Here is a 20,002-nt window from a genome sequence, read left to right as displayed (position 1 = left end):
TGCATAAGCGGTTAAATCAGCTTATTCTTTATGTATTTGCAGCTCCTAGTGCAGAGGATGCCTTTCATAATTTGAAATCTTTCTGTGAAACAAACGTTCAAGAATCGTAAGCTAGGAACTGTAAAGAGTGTGAGTCGGAAAGATTAGGGTGTAACACCAGGCAAGGCATGGGAGCTGAACTCAGCAATGTCATGTTCTCTACGAAAGTGCATGCGTTTTGAAAGCATTTATTATAACGTTGTCCAGACATACAGGAGTAAATGATGCCAAATGGTGACAGACAGTTGTGTTCAGTGATTTGTCCTCCCTGACATTAATGGCTGACAGCAGTGAGTGGCATTCTGTACGGAGAGGAAGAGGAACAACCCGCAAAGGAAAACTCTCTCAGCCGCACAGGGCACAGGACGAGGCTGTGGACCGCCAACGGGACAAACGCAGAATCACAGAAGCGATGTAAGAAAAGAAAAATTCTGGTAAAAGTTCGAGTTAGTAATCGGTTAGTTTTTGTGCACGGGGTATCATCCCGATTTGAGTATAAACCTTTTCTCGACCATTCACTTATAATAAAGCTTCCTCTTAAGGGATCACAATACTGTGTATCTCTGACAATACTGTGTATCTCTGACAATACTGTGTATCTCTGACAATACTGTGTATCTTTGACAATACTGTGTATCTCTGACAATACTGTGTATCTTTGACACAATACTGTGCACCTTTGACACAATGCTGTGTATCTATGACAGTACTTTGCACCTTTGACAATACTGTGCACCTTTTGACAATACTGTGCACCTTTTGACAATACTGTGCACCTTTTGACAATGCTGTGTACCTGAAACAGTGCTGTGTACCTGAAACAGTGCTGTGTACCTGAAACAGAGCTGTGTACCTGAAACAGAGCTGTGTACCTGAAACAGAGCTGTGTACCTGAAACAGAGCTGTGTACCTGAAACAGTGCTGTGTACCTGAAACAGTGCTGTGTACCTGAAACAGTGCTGTGTACCTGAAACAGTGCTGTGTACCTGAAACAGTGCTGTGTACCTGAAACAGTGCTGTGTACCTGAAACAGTGCTGTGTACCTGAAACAGTGCTGTGTACCTGAAACAGAGCTGTGTACCTGAAACAGAGCTGTGTACCTGAAACAGTGCTGTGTACCTGAAACAGTGCTGTGTACCTGAAACAGTGCTGTGTACCTGAAACAGTGCTGTGTACCTGAAACAGTGCTGTGCATTCCTGACAATACTGTGCACCTTTTGACAATACTGTGCACCTTTTGACAATGCTGTGTGCCTGAAACAGTGCTGTGTACCGGAAACAGTGCTGTGTACCTGACAATACTGTGCATTCCTGACAATGCTGTGCACCTTTTGACAATACTGTGCACCTTTTGACAATACTGTGCACCTTTTGACAATACTGTGCACCTTTTGACAATGCTGTGTACCTGAAACAGTGCTGTGTACCTGAAACAGTGCTGTGTACCTGAAACAGTGCTGTGTACCTGACAATACTGTGCATTCCTGACAATACTGTGCACCTTTTGACAATACTGTGCATCTCTGACAGTACTGTGTACCTGACACAATGTTGTGCACCTTTGACAATACTGTGTACCTGACACAATGTTGTGCACCTCTGTGTACCTGACAATACTGTGCATTCCGGACAATACTGTGCAGCTTTTGACAATACTGTGCACCTTTGACAATACTGTGTACCTGGAACAATACTGTGCACCGTTGACAATACCCTGTACTTGACACAATACTGTGTACTTGGCAAAAAACTATGTACCTTTGACAATCTCTTGCTCAGCATAACAGCAAATTTATGCTGCACGCCTACTTGTTGAAGATGTAATGTAAATACTCGAGTATATTAGAAGATATAGCATACATAGTAATGACATTTAAATGACGCATAGATATATGTGCAATAACATTAATCCTTGGATGATTACCGTTTATTTAAAATAATTATATGAAACATTCAAGTAACTAACTGAAGAAAATGAGTATGAACTGGATAATTTCATTCTTAGACCTTCAACAAAGTGCTGATGATGTGCTTGATTTAAAATGTAATGCATATGCAGGACTTCATGTCCACCCTGAAGCTAGCTACACAACTACCATACTTGTGACTAAGGTTGGTGATGCAGGCCATGTATCTCTCCTGACCTGCCACTATGAGGAGCATCTCTTTCTCATAGGAATTACTTGAAGGCATGCTGCTTCAGGAAGCTTGCACTACCCCTACCAGGGTGTCCCTGTGCACCTTTTACAGATATCGTTCTTAAAAGTTAACACAAAACATTGGTCTGTAAGAAGAATCTTCATACTTATACATGTTAAGCTGTTAATATTTACTTCTCATGCACTTGCAGCAATGAGCTGAGGTGTGAAGACTTCTGGCCAGGATGGAAAGGTAACTTTCACATTGATATTTCATACAAGTCCCATAGAGTTTGTCAGCTAATGTAACATGTCTTCTGTCTCACTTATGTGTTGTCTCAGAGATCATGTCTGGCTGCTTGGCTGAGATTGAAGATAAAACAGTTGAAGGAACTGATTGCTTCATGGAGTGTATATGTTATGGTCTGGGCAACTTTTCCTCCTCTGTGTCTGCTAGATATCAGCTTGCCATGTTGCTACTGCTGTTGGATGCATTGCAGGTGAATCTGCTATTAATACTTAAAATACACTTTTATTTAAGTAGAACTGAAAGGCTTTTGGTAAAAATTATTTTCTGTTTTTCAGATTGCTGTGGTCCGGTGCAGCCTGTATGACCCTGTGTTTACAGTGTCCGAATGTGAAACTCTCAGAGAGTTGGGCTTTAATGTGCTGAGTGAAAATGAGGTACACATGCAGAACCATAGCTTTTTGCTTTGATATCTGCTTCAGACTGGTACTGTCAAGATCTAATATTCCTTTGGGATTGGACTAGCACTGATGCTGAGAACACATGCATACATGCAACACCATGTATGCAAATACAGCTGATTTTTAAAAACAAAAACTGAAAGAAATGTTTTTACTGTTTTAAAATGTGGAAAGATGCAGGCACTAATTTAAGCAGCCAGTAAGCTGCTTAGCCAAAAGGTTATATGTACATAGGAATATTTTTTCTTTCCAAAGTTTTTCATATGGTGTTGGGCTTAATAATAGCCTAAATAATAATAATAAGCCTTAATAATAGCCTTTTGACAACACAAAGTTGTCAAAATTGTATAGACTAGAGCTGTAAGTGCTGTTGGACTAGCTTTTTAATATCCAGTCAGGGGAAAATCAGCTTTATGTGGATCAATTCTAAGCTTTGTTTGTATTTAAAAAATGACTGTCCCTTACACTGACATGGCATGGTTCGTTTGTCAGGAAGGAAAGCGAGCAGTACGCCACCCCACCCTCTTCTACTTACTGCATTGTGGAAAAGCTCTGTACAACAATCTGCTGTGGAAGAATTGGAGTCCTCAGATCCTACCAAAGGTCATCATTATTGGCAACAGTTTTCTTGGCATTCAGGAGCGGTATGTGGCCTCACCCACCAGCCAGATTCAGAGACTGAATGTATAGCAAACTGAGAAATTAATCATTTTGTTTACTAGCTGCTAGACAAGAGACAACTCCAGCATTTTGAACCTGAGATATTGCTGGTAGATTAAATATTTTTCTATTTTTAGACAAACACCATATTTCAGAAGGTGTTTTGTTACTCAAATACAATAGTTACAAAAAATGGTAACAATAAAATATTAAAACATGTTTAATTTATTTCTAAATATTCTTAAAAAGTGATGTGTGGTAGAATTATATATTGCAAAATGGCATCAGATTGTTAATATTATATACTTATGTCTGTGTTTTTAATTCTTCAACATATTTGTTATGATTTCTAGGATGCTTCAGAGGGAGCTTGACAGAGACTACAGCTTTCTTTCCGATGTATCCTTAAAGTTTTTTTGTAGATGTGCAAATTATACCACAGATATTAAGACAGAAATTGATTTAATCTGTTGTTTAATTTAAAAGTTGTATATTGAGTTATACTGATGAAGACACTTTTCATAAAAGTCACAGTCTTAAAGAATAGTGTTTTTGCAATTGTCATCAGGAATGTGATAAATGTCCAAAACAAAGAAAAAAGCTGTGAAATTTTGGAAGTATGTAATTAGTTGTTTTAAATGTGTAATATATTTAGACAGAAGGCACATGTTTGTTCTTGCTGTTGTAAGTTGTATACCTTGACATGGTTGTGTTTAAGGTAACAGATGTGTGTGAGGAGACAAGCCTGCCCTGCTCACAGCGTTTCTTAGATGTGTTTAATGACACTGCTGTAATCCGTTTCCCTCCACACAAGCTTCATAAACTCCCGGAATCGATCTGGTATGAGCCTTCAGAGCCTCAGTATGAACACTGCCAAGATCTGGAGATCATCCAGCAAGTCAGAAAACCAAAATAAAAATTATAATTGTGCTTGAACAAATGTGTGTGTGTGTGTGTGTGTGTGTGTGTGTGTGTGTGTGTGACCCTCCCCCACAAAGTTAACGATCTGTATGTCGGCAATCTCTGCAGTGGTAGGTGTCTCAATTCTGTGGGGTCTCTTTCTCCACAAGCATTACTTCATCATTAGACTTGCATTCTCCATTTACTAAGGCCGGTTCAGAGATGGTTGCGGTAATTATCTCTTTTGACTCTGTTGGATTCTTTATTGCAAGTATTGATGATTTGCCTTCATCTTCATCGGGTGCAGTTGTTACATCTCCATTTTGTATGTCAGACTCAAATTCCCCATTCACTTGGGTATGGTCAGGTCTGTCCTCCAAGGCATCTGTTTTTTCTGGTTCATTCATAGCATTTCCATCAATCACCTCTATACTCTGCTCCTCACTGGATGCAGCTTCCTCAACAACCTTGACTTCACTGGATGAGTTTGCTTTCATTTTCTCTGATTCCTCATTAGCTCTTCTCTCTTTCAGTTTCTCTTTGAATTCCATAAGCCTCATGCTGGAAAAATAACACGAAGTTAAGGACAGCCCAACCTGTGCTATGTAACAGCCCTGTGCTATGTAACAGCCATTCACATTAGGTCATTAAAGTCCACTTTACCTGTATGAAGTCTTCAGGATACCATTTACAAGAGCTAACTGCTCCAAAGTAGTCTCAAAAGAAGGAACCAGATTCTGAATAAAGATAGTAGTTCATTACAAAGCACTGAAAAAAAATCAGGATTATAATTGCATTATTATGTGATCATGCTCATACCTCAGGAGTGCTCAGGTCTGTGAGCTCAGCCCCCGCCTGTCGTATGGACCGTTCCACACGCACTGCATGCTGGGTGATGGCTTTCAAGAAGTCAGAACTGCATTTAGTCTGCGGATGATTGTCACCATACTAGATACATAAACAGTAAATTTAAATAAACTTATGTACACTTTTGCCGTGAATATAAATGTTCACAAATGTGTTCCTGTAGGGGTTCCATACAACTTAAACCTTTTTCATTGTAACTTTGAACAAATGTTTTAAACTCATGGTATCTTAAGTATGTAACCTAGTGAACCAGCATTAATGTATTCAATGTTAGAGATTTAAGCACATATGTACGTCGCTCTGGATAAGGGCGTCTGCCAAATGCTGTAAATGTAAATGTAAACCCATTTTTAAGCCAAAGTTGCTGAAAACTGTAGCATCTTACCTGCTTCTCAAACACGTTGTGTGCTTCCTTCTCTTGAGCCATGGCTCCTCTGTAATCTCCTGCTACACACATCCTCTGAGCCAAGAGGTGGTGACTGTAAAGAGACATTTACAACTTGACAATCTGAGTCACCGCTGATCATAAATGTATAGTGTGTTAGCTCTGACTTGGGAACATAGTTTATCTTACTTCAGGGCAGTTGAAAGATCCATGGCACCTCGGAAAGAAGTATTGAGTCTCAGTGCACTCTGTAGATATTGCAGGGACTGATCCCCCTGGAGCATTAATCCCAAAGAACTCTGAAAGATGGTGTTAAATGGTTTAAAAATTATGGTGATGATGAATAGACAGGAGTGTTATGGTATTAAAGTAAATGTTTTTATCCTCACATCCAGTACTGCTGTATATGGATGATCCTCCCCATGTACTGTTACCATAAGCAATTTAGCTCGATACAGACACCTCAAGGCCAAAGCAGTCTCTCCTCCAGCAAACAAGTACACTGCCAACAAAGCCTAAAGAGACATCAAAAATGGGTCTTTTCTAACTTTTCATAGATTTTCATATCGCATGAATTTTTATATATATATATATATATATATATATATATATATATATATATATATATATATATATATATATATATATATATATGAGAGAGAGAGACTGCACAATGCTTTTTCTTTACATTTTAAAATAACTTACATATTGTTGAATGGTATTTGGGTGGTCGAAGCCCAGCACTCTCTCACTGATGACAACCACCTTCATTTGTACACTGCGAGCCTTACAATAAATTAAAAAAGATTGTTAAAGGTAAGTAAGAAACGATGTTATTTATTGTTACTTCAGGCTGGAAAACATGGCAATGATATAGAACGAATAATAAGATAAATGTCTACCTCAGCAGGGTGGCCCTGAACATAAGCTATTTTAGACAGTAAACTGAGACAGTTGCAGGCCTCAGGGTGTAAACTGTCACAAACACGGCCAAACAAGTACGCTGCCTCTTTCAACTGCTCATATGCCTGCTCTAGCAACCCTGCAAAAGAAATGCTTTTAACAACATGAATAGTTTTACTATTACACTACATAGAAAATCTTGTTAAATGCAAACCTTTCTGAAGGCTATTTTGGGCTGCACAGAATGACCGCATTGCATCAGTTATTGGCATGTTGGTGTGTTTGACCACAGGCAGAAGGTTTAGCACATCATCTGGAGAAATTGGGGCTTTGGTACGGTTGTCCAGGATATAATCTCTAAGACGGAGCTATTGTATGCAAACATACAAAAACATGACATTAAGCTACTAGTCAAAATATTTTCTATGTTTGTTGAGCAAGGAATTCAATAACATATGGATGGCATAGGGAGTTATGTGACAAAATTAAAAAAAAAGCAAATGTTATTTAGCTTCATGTCTTTTTTTATTAGTAGTATTAGGAAGTGCTAGTGGGGTACTGGGCAAATGTGTTTGGATGGTTCATTTGGTTTGAAAATCTGATAAATATATTTATACTGCAGTTTTACCAGGGGCTGGATTTACCATGGATGTATTGTATTTACACTGAAATATTTGTACATGTGATGTATATCAATGGTATTTATGATAGTATATAATGTTAGTGATAAAACTAAAATAACTATTGTTGTTTTACTGGAAAGCACCTTGTGCTCCTTTTGGCTGTTGTAAGGTGCTCTATAAATAAAATTTGATTGATTGATTGATTGATTGATTGATTGAACTAAGCCAAAAACAAGCTCTTAAATTGACTTTGACTCAATAAATTGGGAATTTCTTGAAACCTGAAAATCTTGAGGCTAGTATACTTGTATATGATGTAGGTTTGTACCTGTATGCCAGTCTTCAAGCAGATCTCTCGTAATAATGATAGTTTCTGAAGCCCATACTGCTCAACCAACTGGTCTATATTTGACCTGCAAACATTTCATGTCTTTGTAAAGGAGCGCTGGGGACATATCAGAATATATATGTAACTTAAGAAAATAGAAAAAAAAATAGCTCACCCAAGTGCCTGTTTAACACCATAGGTCTCTAGAGCATCTTGGCATATGTGGGTCCACAGCTCATTTCCACTGAGCAAGCTCCATGCCGTATTATCAGTGCTTCCTCCACCTTTATTTCCACGCCTCCTGGAGCGTTTTTTAGACTCCTCACTATTTGAGGTAGGACTAAAGTGAGGCACCAGTAAACAGCATAAAAAGTGACTTGCAGCCGCTGACAGGTTAGACAACTCCACTCCCTTAAAAAAATGAGGACAGTAAGTTACACCTTTAAAAATAGTACATTGAAATTAATACACTGTATGTGGCATATATGCAAGTTAAGGTATAATGCAATACTTGTATATAGCCATTGAAGATCCTTCGAGCACAGCGTACTACAATCTCTCCGAAAATCAGTCTCTGGTAGACAGGAACAAAAAAGGAATGCAAAAAAGCAATGTAATGTAGGAAATATTTATTAGACCAAAATTTGTTTTTGTTTTTTTTTTTTTCTACAAGCACTGACAGTTTCTTACAGTGATATGCCTTAGTTGCTCCTTGTTATCTGACTGATTGATGGCGGATATCAACAGACCCAAATAACGGAGATTTATGCCTTTCTGATGCAGAGCTTGTCGTAGTGTAGCTCCATCTATGGGCATCTCATTGCAGTGCAGACAGTCGTTAATCTACCCATCAGCCCAAACAATAGTATTAATATTCAATAAAAAGCACAGATCAGTACAACATACCAACTGTTGAGCAAAAGTGTCTTATGTTGTCTGCTAGAATGCTTCGTTAGAACGAACATCTGCAGCCACACTATGGATGAGCAAAAGTAATGTGAAACATCATGACACTCACAAATGCTGGTATTTGACCATTGATTATGAATGCAGCAGCCTCTTTTAATAATTTCTCCTGTAAGGCCACAGCAGCACCCTCAGACTTGGGAAACTGGACACCTGCAGAGACAAAAAAGTTTGGTGCCTATTTGATGTGAAAGAAAGTGGTTTTGTTGTGGAATGATATACTTGCCTGGAGAGAAGACAGAAGGGTTAAAACGCATCTCAAAGATAATGTCACTGATAGAACCGACATCTTTGCAGGCTGCTCTCACTGCTTCTGTGCCTCGAGAATCACCTGTAATTCACAAAATTATAAAATACAAATCCATGTCAGAACTGAGAATAAGCTGGGAAGATTAATATATTACAAATTTTATCAATAGCAGTAGTAAAAGTTGTCCTAGTACCGAATTTTAAACCCAAGTATGCTTTCTTACCCGATTGTCCACAATCCTCCGTGCCTTCATTCTCCTGCATCTTTTCTCTCACACGCTTTGTAAACTCAGTATGCCTAAAGTAACCAGAGACAATAGGCATTATAATAACAATAAAACTTATAGAGGAACAGAATTCATAATAATAATAACAATAATAATAATAATAATACATTTTATTTAAAGGTGCCTTTCTGAACACTCAAGGTCACCGTACAAAAAACAACAAAGACAATCAGAATTGAATAGCTACATAGCGATACAAATTAGACCAGCAGTACAAATTATGATGTAGAATAAACTAAACTAAACAGATGTGTTTTAAGCTGAGATTTAAATAATGAAAGGGAATCAATATTACTGAGTTCAGATGGAAGTGAGTTCCAGAGCTGAGGTGCAGAGTAACTGAAAGCTCTATTCCCCATAGTTACAAGACGGATAGAGGGAACAATGAAATGAATGGAAGAAGAAGATCTAAGAGTGCGAGTTGGTTTCGGAGTATGAAGAAGATCAAGAAGATATGAAGGTGCAAGATTGTGGATAGCTTTAAATGTTAGAAGAAGAATTTTATACTTAATACGATAAATAATGGGAAGCCAGTGTAGCTGTTCCAGAACAGGTGTAATATGATGGATAGAGAAAGTACGAGTAATAATGTGGGCAGAAGAATTTTGAACGAGTTGCAGCTTATGAAGGGTTTTGTGAGGAAGCCCAATAAGAAGGGAATTACAATAGTTTAGCCGGGAGGTTACTAGACTGTGAGTGGTGGTTGATTGAGTCGTGAGAAAGGAGCAAAGCCTATTGGTATTTCAAAGGTTAAAGTATGTAGCCTGAGTAACATTATTTATATTAGAGGTAAAAGAAAGGGTACTATCAAAGATGACACCAAGACTCTTAACCTGAGATGAGGGAGCTATGAGAGATTCATTAATGGAAATAAGAAAATTTGAAAATTTGTTAAGCACAGATTTTGTGCCTATAATGAGAAATTCTGTTTTATTACTATAAACATGACAATTCATGACAAGTCTAGGATAGAACAACAAAAATTCATAAAATGAGTTTTACCTACACTTAACACAAACACAATATCGATCAATGCTTACTTGTGCTCCACGAAAGCCTTGACTAGCTCTGGACGTAGGCGACATAGCCCATGAGGGAAACGCCTGGGAACATTGCCGTCTTTCGCCTCTTCTACCCCTTCGGCCAAGCAGAAGTTGGCATCAACCGGAGCTGTACGGTATACATCAAGGATGTAATAACGGCAATCTGCTCCCAAAAGACCCTGAGCATCCATAGAGGTGAACAGGGCAGCCTGATAGCCACTGGGGCCCACTACTGCATACCTCTGCAAGCCAAGGGCCTTGGCTGACTGAGCTAGCAGCTGCAAGAGCTTCCTACGGGCTGGGTTCTCTAAAGGCCCAGTACTGAGGCTATACAAGAGGCCAGGAGAGACCCCAGATTGATCCTGGGCCTGGAGGCCAGGTGCCAGACCTTGGACACAAAGACGAAGGCCTCTGTAATCTGTTAGAGCAGTAGGGAGAGTGTGAAGAGCTTGTAGATCTCCCTCTAAATCACTGTAAGCCTGAATAGCTTGTAGCTCAAGTCGCTGTGCTGCCCTTCGACCTCGATCGCCACCCAACCCGTCTTCTCCAGGTCCACCAGTGCTCAGAAACAGACCGCCCCACAGGAATGCTGGGGCTTCGTTAGAACCGTTAATTGGATCAACAAAGCCATCAATCACTTTTTCGGCAGCTTGGGCTGCGGCCCATGCAAAGGCACTATTTACCTGTATTGAAATAAAGGCAAGATGTTAGACAGGGAGGTTGAATGTAGTATATGGTTATATGTGCTGAGTTATTTGTGTGTGCACTGATTTTTAAGGTGTGGACCTGTAGTAGGGCTTTTTCTCTTTGGAGTCTCTCTTCTAAGGTGGTCTGTGGTAGATCTCTAGCCGTCTGTATTTCTTCATTCCAATCTGGAGCCTGTACACACACAGTGAGAAACAAGTATAGATACAGTAACTGAATTTGATGCATAGAGCAATCATACATTTTGGAAATATGAAGGTAAAATAAAAAGAATACCTGATTATTAAGGCCCTGCTCCAAACCCAGTCTACAGCCATGGTTGGTTTTGTGAGAATAGAGTGCCGAACCTCCCAACCAGCTCATAGTGTGATAAGGGGTAGACATAGACTCTTCTGTTGACAGAGAAGGCCTGATGTGGAAAGATACACATACACAATTAATCTTATTTACTGTTTTTGAGTTCTGCTTAGTGAGGCATACACACACAATCATAGTGTGTACACTATGATAGTGTGTACACATAGTGCATACACACACAATCATAGATCATAGTGCTCCAGTACATCTGATCAAATGCACATTATCATCTAGAGCTTGATAAAATTATGAACAGCATTTATGCTAATTCCTCTCCACACACATATAGAGACTGTGCCAGCTCCAGCTGTGTTGTGCTTAATGTAAATTTCGGAACTTCAAAGAGAAGAGGCCAACCCCATGAGGATCCAGAGTCATCTAGAGATGCACCAGCTCCAGATGGGTTCTGCTTCATAAGGGTTTTGTACATTTGAAAAGAAGTTGCCAATTCAATGAGGACTTTGATAGCAACAACCTCTTAATCAATACACAAAATAACATGTGCTGAATCACCACCATTAAGCATTTGAAAGCTTCAGCACAGAGGAGTTGGTGTTGAATCTATGATGAACTCAAATTATGAGATAATCTTTGAGTTGCTCATATTGACTATATGACTGTAATGAAAGAACATTATTTACAATCAAACTCTCTGGGGTCACCCAAATGACAGTAAGTTATTGACCACAGTCATAAATAGGCATCAGTAGGGATAACGCAAATAAATGTATATAATAATGTTCTGTAAATCTGCTTTAAGACAATGTCCATTGTTAAAAGTGCTATACAAATAAAATTGAACACATGTACAGTAAACTAATTTTTCGAGAAAAAAATTGTATTGTACATGTGATATGGAAAAATTCTGAAAACACAGAACTTGCTGTCCAACCAAACTAGTAACCAGGCTAACAAAGAGATCAATTGTCTCTAAAAATAAAGCAGATTTATTTTGGTCTCTAAAATAAAGACAGATTTATTTTGGCCTTAATTTACTATATCAGTGTTCTATTAGGTCAAATCTTTACATATAAAAGTTGACTGACTCTTTAAAAGTCTGGAAAATTCCAGAAATTCACGTAATTACATTTACAAGCTTCTGTAATGTCATTGCCAGCTGTGTATGGGGGGGTAAGCATCATTTTGTGGGGGTGTTTTGCTGGAAAATTGAAAATAGGTCACATAATCAGGAAAGAAAATTTTTTAGAAATCCAAAGCAACACCTCAAGAGATCAGCCAAAAAAATGATTGGTTACTTATTTGCTTACAACTGGATCTTACAGCAAGACAATGATACTAAGCACATCTCCTTAATCAACAGTAATCAACAGTATTAATGTGACCTTACAGTAATTAGTGTTTGGGTATTTTAAATAAATCCTAAGTATAATATAGGTATAATATAGAACAGGTGGCCAAAGGGACATCAATTGCTAAGTCATGAATAGGCCTAAGCACTGTTATGAGTTACCTGTGTCGGAGTGTATTAAAATTATGCTTAAACTGTGGACTGAGATGAGACAGCAGGTCAGTCAGGCAGTGACACACTAGAGTTGATGAGGCAGGACGTGGGTCAAAAGCATGCTCAGTAGACCTGAAATCAAATAGACAAACAGTGAGAGGGAGCACAACTGGCTTAATTTAAGTTAGGGGTAACCATGTCCTCACCTGTTCACGTAAAACCCTCGAGGAGATGATGTAATGTCATAGTGCTTGCCCTCCAGTGTTTCAACACTAATGTACAGATAGTCACCCTGCAGTTTCCTTGAGCCAGGAGGGGGGTTCCAAGAGCTAAGTGACAGATCCAGCAGGCAACTGGGAACCTATAATGAAGGAAATTAATATAATTGTCCTCTGTTTAACATACATCACTTCACTTCATTCTCAAACCTACTGTGTAAAAGTGTGTGTGTGTTTGTGTGTGTGTGTGTGTGTGTGTGTGAGAGAGAGAGAGAGAGAGAGAGAGAGAGAGAGAGAGAGAGAGAGAGAGAAAGAGTGAGAGACAGTGTGTGTGTGAGAGAGAGAGAGAGAGAGAGAGAGAGAGAGAGAGAGAGAGACTGTGTACCTCAGGGTATGTGCTGGTAGGCAGTAAGGTGGCCAGAGGGGGGCGCTCTGTAGCACCAGGTAGGATGTAATCAGGAGGAGAAGGAGTTTCATTTGTCTGCTCAGTCTTATTGTTAGATCTTTTGCTCTTTGAGGGCTGACTAATAGAAGTAGAATCTGAAGAATGCAGGATAGCAGACAAGAGTGAAGACAGAGTTGGTGTTATGAGAAGAACTTGTAAATGACTGTTATGCATAGCATAATTCACTATCTGATTTAATAATCAATTCAATTTTATTTCTATTAGACAATGTCTTAATGCAGCTTCACAGAAACTTGCTGAATAAAAATCTCAAAGTTTAAAATTAAATTGATATTTATCTTTAATAATCAAGTCTGAGGCAAATGTGGCAAAGAAACTGCAGTGTGATTATAAATAATGCCCTTTCTATACAGTCAGCTGGGGTTAAGGGATGAGGTAGCCTAGCGGTTAAGGTGTTTGCCCACTATGCCACTTTGGGACGAATAAAGGATAAACTTTTCTTATCTTAAACCCTGCATACCAGCTGTGTGTGTGAACACGTTTAACACACTTGGAGATCTGCCCTCTATCAAGGTATCCTGTGGACTATAAGTGCTCAGCAGCTCCTGAACACGAGCCAGATGAGCTTGAGCTGACCGGGGAGTGTATGGCTCTGTAACACAAAAAAAACAGATGTGAAAGGTTAGGTGAGGACAAGCACCATCAAGTTGTAACAGTTACACACACTTTAATGACACCTTAATGAGCACTGGTTGTTACATGGATGCAGGTGTGGTTACTATTCATTAGAATTCAGTCATTTACATGCAGTCACAGATGGCTACAAACATGATTTGTGAACTGCACTGAGGACATATTAGGACAATATGTAATTAAATGGATATTTACATAAACACTGAAAAAAACATGAAAAGCTTTATTTTAAATATGTAACACAGATATGCTGTACACTTACTGTCCAATTTATTAAGAACACACCTGCATATTCATGTAGTTATCTAATTTGCAAATCATCAGCAGTGCAATGCAAAAAAAATCAAGCAGATACAGAGCTTTAGTTATTGTTAACAAACATCAGAATGAAAAAAGTATGATTTCTGACTTTGTGCCTTGGTGAAGGTACCAGATAGGCTGGTTTGAGTATACAGAAACCTCAAGATGGAAGGGCTACAACAGTAGAAGCCCACATCAGTTTCCAATTCGGCCAGGCAAGAATAGGAGTCTGAGGCTCTCATGCACACAGGCTCACCAAAACTGGACAGTTAAAGATTGGGTGGGAAAAAAACAGTTTTCAACAGATCCTTCTCATGGTCATTCTGCTTTGATCTCTCTGAATAAGGTTTTGTTCTTTGGAAGTTTTTTGTTTTATTTCTTGCACAGTTCAAATGTACAACTTACACACCAAAAAAAAATTAAAAATTCACACGAGATCAGTTGTTTCTAAAATACACAGCCCAGCTCATCTGGCATCAACCACCATGCCAAGGTTAGAGTCAAAGAGATCACATTTTCCCATTTCTGATGTTTAATGAGAATTTAACTGAAAATCTTGAACTGTAACTGCATGATTTTACAGGTCAAGATCTTCATAACATGCAGTTATTCAACCTAAATGTCGCAGGTGTTTTATTCAGTTCTTTGAAAGCAACATGCCAGAGTAAAGCGGCAAACCTGAAAACTTTTTATTCAGCATTAAAACAACAAAGCAACAAAATCCAAACCCACAAAACTATTTCAGAACTATTTCAGCATTAGTGTGAGAGCTAAACCCAAACACAGACACTTTCACTGAATATGGTTCACAGCAGAATAATAATCCAACATGTGTCATGCGGATACTTTTTACTTGCCTTCCATTAATCTGAGCGTTACACCTGTCTTGAAACCTTTGACATTCTGGAGCTCCGCAAAGGGGTCAAGGTTTGCACCAGACATGGAGAGAGCAAGAGATGTTCGAGGGGCCACTTCTTCTCTACTCAGAATTGTCAGTAATGTATCCTGGACCAGACAGAACCTAGGAACCTGCATCGACAATCACGCAATAGTGTGTTAAATTTCACAAGGGCCTTCTTTTAGTAGTAATAAATTTGTAAACATTTCTGAAGCAAGATTACTGTTCTCTGATACACATCCAGTAAACAAATCACAGAAAGCAAGTAAACAGTATTAGTAACAGTATTAGTAACAGTTAAATATAAAAAGCAACAAAAAATTTAAAGTCTATTTCAATAAATTTTAATGTCAAATTATCCAGTGATTTTCTAGAACAATTAAAAATGTATTTAGTAGCATCTAAGCTGAGATTTAGGTATTGTAATGGAACCATAGATTAAAATGAAAATAATGATTAATAAGAATGATCAAATATCTTGCTTGTCTCAGAATATCACACTTTGTCTCGCTAACATAGTGAGAGAAATCTCACCGTTAGCTCAAAAGGATCCACTCCTGCCCCTTGGATCTTCACAGTATATGAGCTATCATCTTCTTTCGCTTTCGATCCTCCAGATCGTTTTCCATTGGCTGAAGTAGAGCTATCTGTAAAATAAAATAATGGACATGACTTCACTTGTCACATTTGGGCTATATTCTTATATTAATTTCATTTATTTCATTATAATTGTTTTTAATTGTTGGGTGTGAATCCAATCTTTTCCAATTGAAATACAACCCGCTGGAACACATATATATCTGACACATATACTGATAAATATTTGCTGAGTGGAAATGCAGCTGTAATGAGAAAGGTCACACCAGAATTCACATTTAATTGTGGATGGGTATAGCACTGTCATCATCCAATACTCTGTCCATCCAACCACATGTCTCAGAAGAGTGGAACCAAGGTTTTTAAATGACCCATATACATTCCAAAGAAACAAATGTTGATAGAAAAATCTGTGAACAATAAGAAGGAAATATAATGAATAATAAAATACATTTCATTTTCCCTGAAGATTTCAAGATCTACTTCACCTTTTCTAACCACCAGTGAGAATCATCGGGATGCCTTGAATATACATGCATGTAGAGGCCTCTACAATAGTCAAAGTGACTGTATGAAATAGTATTTGATATTAAATAACATTGTCATGCAGTCATAATTTCCCTTCCATCTCATTCTCATCTCATGTCTCTGAGCTATGTATAATAAAATTTGTTATAACAGTCAGAGGTACAGGTACTCTGTCCTTCAATGCTGGTAACAGACTTCTATTATCTGCAATATCGTCATGTAATGAGTGTATTATACCTTCTGGAGTCTGATCAGAAAATGAAGGCTACTTGCTTGAGCTGAGTTCATCCTGGGTTAGCTTGCAAGTCTTGTTATATCTGTCCCTGAGTTTGCTACAGACTATTCTATTGTTATTCTATTCTTCTCAGTTCCTCTCTAGGTGCAGCTCCCCTTAGAGCTCAGAGGTTTTTTCCACATCTAGCAACTTGCCTATTAGTCATGCCTTGTTATACAATGCCTATTCACCACTATCTCTTCTCTTGTATCTCTCCTACAATTCAGTTTGAAGCTTGATTCATTAAGAATGCTAGCCATGCTGTTGCCTCAACATGTTGCTGATGTCATTGTGCTCGCCACACAATTTCAGGCAGGTTTTTATTTACAATGCCCTCACCCATTGAGGATGTTAAGTCTGCTGTCTGCAGTTGCATTGGTACTTCCCTTGAGTGTGCTGGAACTAAGAGACTTACAGAAGTGGGTTATTAGCCTGTGGTAAGAACTAAAATACTTAAGGCAAAGATGCACCTTTGTCTTAAAAAGTGACATGATCTAGAAGTAGGTTTTTCTCATGACAGTGGTTCTGCTTTGAGAGCTGCCCCAATAAAGCGAGATTGATACTATAGGCTCATCCCTCACCAGCTTGGATGTCACAGAGGCACAGGTACTATGTAGTTCCAAAGTGTAAAATCCGAACAACATCAACTAGCTCTACCTGAGACCTCATTCTCAAACCATTTAACTTTTGGAGACATTGCCACATTTGTCTGCATAGTTGATGTTGTAGTGACAGTTGTACAAATCAAGCACTAAGGCAACACAAGGTTGGCAAGCTTACAATGCCTTGCAAAACAACTTCTCTGATACAACACCCCACTTTTTTTTAGTCTGCCTGACAGTCTCACATACTGAGTCTGCACAATGGTGCAGTGAACACACTGTCGGAACAATGTATATACCAGTAACAGAGTGGCATCTGCAGACAGAAGTGGTGTTCCATATCAACTTCTTGTCAGCTTTGGCTCTCCCTTTCAAATCTAGAAACCTCCCTCTCATAGGATGGACTGGTCCAATGGCCTCTCTGTCTACTATACAGGCAAGTCCCCATCTACACTAAATCACACTAAAGGACAACCTTCCTGAAGTGACCGATGAAAACATGGTGTTATAAAATTCTGCAACAAAATGATGGAAAAGGGACAGGAAAACATTCATAACAACTATAAGGCCAGGTAAAGGCAAGACCACCTCCCTAACAGCAGAATATGTACTCATTTTATGATCAATACATATAGGTTTTTCATTACATGGAAATATATATATAGGTATTTCATTACATGGCAATATCTGTGAGTTATTGTCATTTAATAAATGCCTCTAAAAATATTTCTATAAATGCATGCATAACTAGTATGCATGAACTGAGCACATTACAAATGCACCTGCAACCAAACACATTTAGAAATATGTCACAAAAATGGAAGTTTGGTGCGAAGTACTATGAACACTGTGTGTGGAATTGCAATGTCTGTGACATACCTGTGAGTCTCTGCTTTAAACATTATCTTAGCATATTTTAAAACTCTTAAAAAAACAAGACCCAGCTTGATTTTGTATAAGCTTGCCCATCAACAAATCTGCCTAAAGGAAAGAAGAAGCTGTCACTTTGAATTCATAGACACCTGGGGCATCTAAGCTTGCTTGTGTAGGAGAATTTACCCCATGGTGGTTTTTATAGGCATGGGATTGAAACTGTTGCTGAAAATGTTGAAACTGGTCCAAGAATGGGAGAATAATTAAAATGTACAGAACACAGAAACACGGGCCATTCTCTACAATGCTCTGCAGTACATTTTGTAACACAGCTATGCATCCGAATGTGTAAAACATTTTGGCTCCATGCCAATATGATCTCCACAAAGGTAGTAGAAAAAGTTTCAGGTTGAAGGCAGGTTTATTACAGTGACGGTCACCTCATGAAACAAAAAAATCCTTAATAAATTACAACAAGATGAATCCATTGCTCCATAACAGAAACTTTTATTATCTCTACAGCAGTGATGACCAACCAATGGTCTGGATTTCCCGTGCACATTTTTGTTGTTTTAACCAAAATAAGCTTAATAACTAAATAATTAATAAGCTTAATGAGATTAAATGAGTTGGCCGCATTGATAGTGCAATAAAAGCCTTGCGAACACTGATAAAATATGTGGACACTATATTATATTATAACCTCTAGACATTCACTTTGCAAAAGGAACAAATGAGATATTCTGTAAATTGCACTGTTTTCCTGTAACATTAATAAATGATGTAACCTTTGCCACTCCATGTCCCAGTGGGTGTGTTAAAGCAGGGAAAATGTGCAAGGCAGAAGAACTCCAAAATGGGGGATAAAGCTCTGCAGCAGATGTGTGCTGAAAGCAAAAGAAAAGCCATGAAATGGAACTGTGTATCTTGTTCATTCTCGAGCAGACGAGCGTTTGGATCCAGACAGATGTAGATGTTCAGCAGTGAGCTCCATTCTGCTTGGCTCACATTAACACAAAGGGAGTTTTGTGTATTAAAGGCACGGATTTCTGCACAGCTTTCAATCTTATCTGTTTGTCCAAACAACCATTTTTACTTCTCACAAACAGCACCAGGAATAGGGAGGAGAAATGGGGGAAAGGAAAACGTTTTCATTACGGAAGAGAAAGAAACGAATAGAAATGAAAGAAACAGGGACAGTAAACCCGCTCCTTCTTACCCTTCTGCTCCCCGCTTCCTCTTTTGGAGTCTCTCATTCTGCCCTTTGCTCTTTTTAATCTTTGACTTGTTGAGCTCTTAGAAAGTGTGAACTTTCTTCTTCCTCGCTTTTTAACGCGTGGCGATACGTGAGCTGTCAGGTGTGACTGTGCTTCAACTTTTTCACTTTTTTTTTTATTTTTCCGTCAGACACGCCTTCGTTTCTACTCGCTGGCTTAAGGCCAATCTGCCCCCTTCACTCTCTTCCCCTCCCTCCGCCACTGGACTCGCCTCAGCCAGGCATGTTTGACTGGGTGTGTCCTCTCTCTCTTCCACACACATCTGCATGATAGAATTCAATTGAACTGAAACAGAGAGAGTGCGTCCCCTCCCCCACTCCCTCTCTCTTTCTCTCCCTCTCTCTCTTACCCTCAGGGGAAGGTGGGAACCTGTGCTTTTTTTTCCCCCTGCACAACTATTGCAGCTTTATTTTTTTAACCTTTATCAATAAAAAAAATGCATTGCATGAGTATTGAACACAGCACTGATCTATGTCTGAAGCTTCACAACATGAATGTTCAAGTATATGTGAAGAATGCACTTGTAGGTATGTGTACATTTGCAACACTCAAGTCTTTCTCGCACCTAACTAGACTTTAATCATGATAAGAAATTGATTCTTTGAATTCTGGTGAGAAAAATGTGCCATAATTGTGGAGAAGCAATAGGGCAGGATTAGGGCCTTGTACCTTGCATTTTACTGCAGACCTCCAAATGAATCTTTATTACATAGATC

The 20,002-nt window shown here is 38.7% G+C and overlaps 2 protein-coding genes across 2 annotated transcripts; one reads left to right on the top strand and one right to left on the bottom strand.

Annotated features, from left to right (window-relative positions):
- The first annotated feature begins 146 nt into the window (after nt 1–146).
- srrd (SRR1 domain containing) lies at nt 147–4,481 on the top strand. Its single transcript, XM_027166847.2, has 7 exons — nt 147–453; nt 2,390–2,430; nt 2,520–2,677; nt 2,763–2,861; nt 3,378–3,529; nt 3,899–3,944; nt 4,264–4,481. Exons 1-7 carry the CDS (start codon nt 317–319, stop codon nt 4,459–4,461), a joined length of 831 nt encoding a protein of 276 aa, XP_027022648.1. The 5' UTR covers nt 147–316; the 3' UTR covers nt 4,462–4,481.
- si:ch211-166a6.5 (clustered mitochondria protein homolog) lies at nt 4,003–19,450 on the bottom strand. Its single transcript, XM_027166841.2, has 26 exons — nt 19,229–19,450; nt 15,670–15,782; nt 15,095–15,266; nt 13,765–13,896; nt 13,224–13,378; nt 12,827–12,981; nt 12,630–12,752; nt 11,078–11,210; nt 10,883–10,975; nt 10,094–10,779; nt 8,991–9,064; nt 8,744–8,848; nt 8,570–8,670; nt 8,242–8,394; nt 8,063–8,125; nt 7,727–7,962; nt 7,552–7,636; nt 6,815–6,968; nt 6,600–6,739; nt 6,403–6,483; nt 6,087–6,212; nt 5,887–5,996; nt 5,698–5,791; nt 5,265–5,393; nt 5,109–5,182; nt 4,003–5,006 (listed from the first exon to the last, which is right to left on the bottom strand). Exons 1-26 carry the CDS (start codon nt 19,263–19,265, stop codon nt 4,586–4,588), a joined length of 3,945 nt encoding a protein of 1,314 aa, XP_027022642.2. The 5' UTR covers nt 19,266–19,450; the 3' UTR covers nt 4,003–4,585.
- Nucleotides 19,451–20,002: the final 552 nt, after the last annotated feature.

The sequence above is a fragment of the Tachysurus fulvidraco genome, chromosome 14, assembly GCF_022655615.1.
Source record: "Tachysurus fulvidraco isolate hzauxx_2018 chromosome 14, HZAU_PFXX_2.0, whole genome shotgun sequence".
In the NCBI taxonomy this organism is placed as follows: domain Eukaryota; kingdom Metazoa; phylum Chordata; class Actinopteri; order Siluriformes; family Bagridae; genus Tachysurus; species Tachysurus fulvidraco.
Note: the sequence above shows the minus strand (reverse complement) of the source record. Positions and strands in the feature narration are given on the sequence as shown.

Coding starts and splice junctions, on each gene's coding strand:
- srrd (XM_027166847.2), top strand. CDS start 317: ATGGCTGACAGCAGTGAGTGGCATTCTGTACGGAGAGGAAGAGGAACA. Junction 3,530..3,898: donor TTTCTTGGCATTCAGGAGCG/GTATGTGGCCTC, acceptor TATGATTTCTAG/GATGCTTCAGAGGGAGCTTG. Junction 3,945..4,263: donor ACTACAGCTTTCTTTCCGAT/GTATCCTTAAAG, acceptor GTTGTGTTTAAG/GTAACAGATGTGTGTGAGGA.
- si:ch211-166a6.5 (XM_027166841.2), bottom strand. CDS start 19,265: ATGAGAGACTCCAAAAGAGGAAGCGGGGAGCAGAAGG. Junction 12,982..13,223: donor CTACCAGCACATACCCTGAG/GTACACAGTCTC, acceptor CCTTCATTATAG/GTTCCCAGTTGCCTGCTGGA. Junction 8,126..8,241: donor AGCAACTAAGGCATATCACT/GTAAGAAACTGT, acceptor CCTGTCTACCAG/AGACTGATTTTCGGAGAGAT.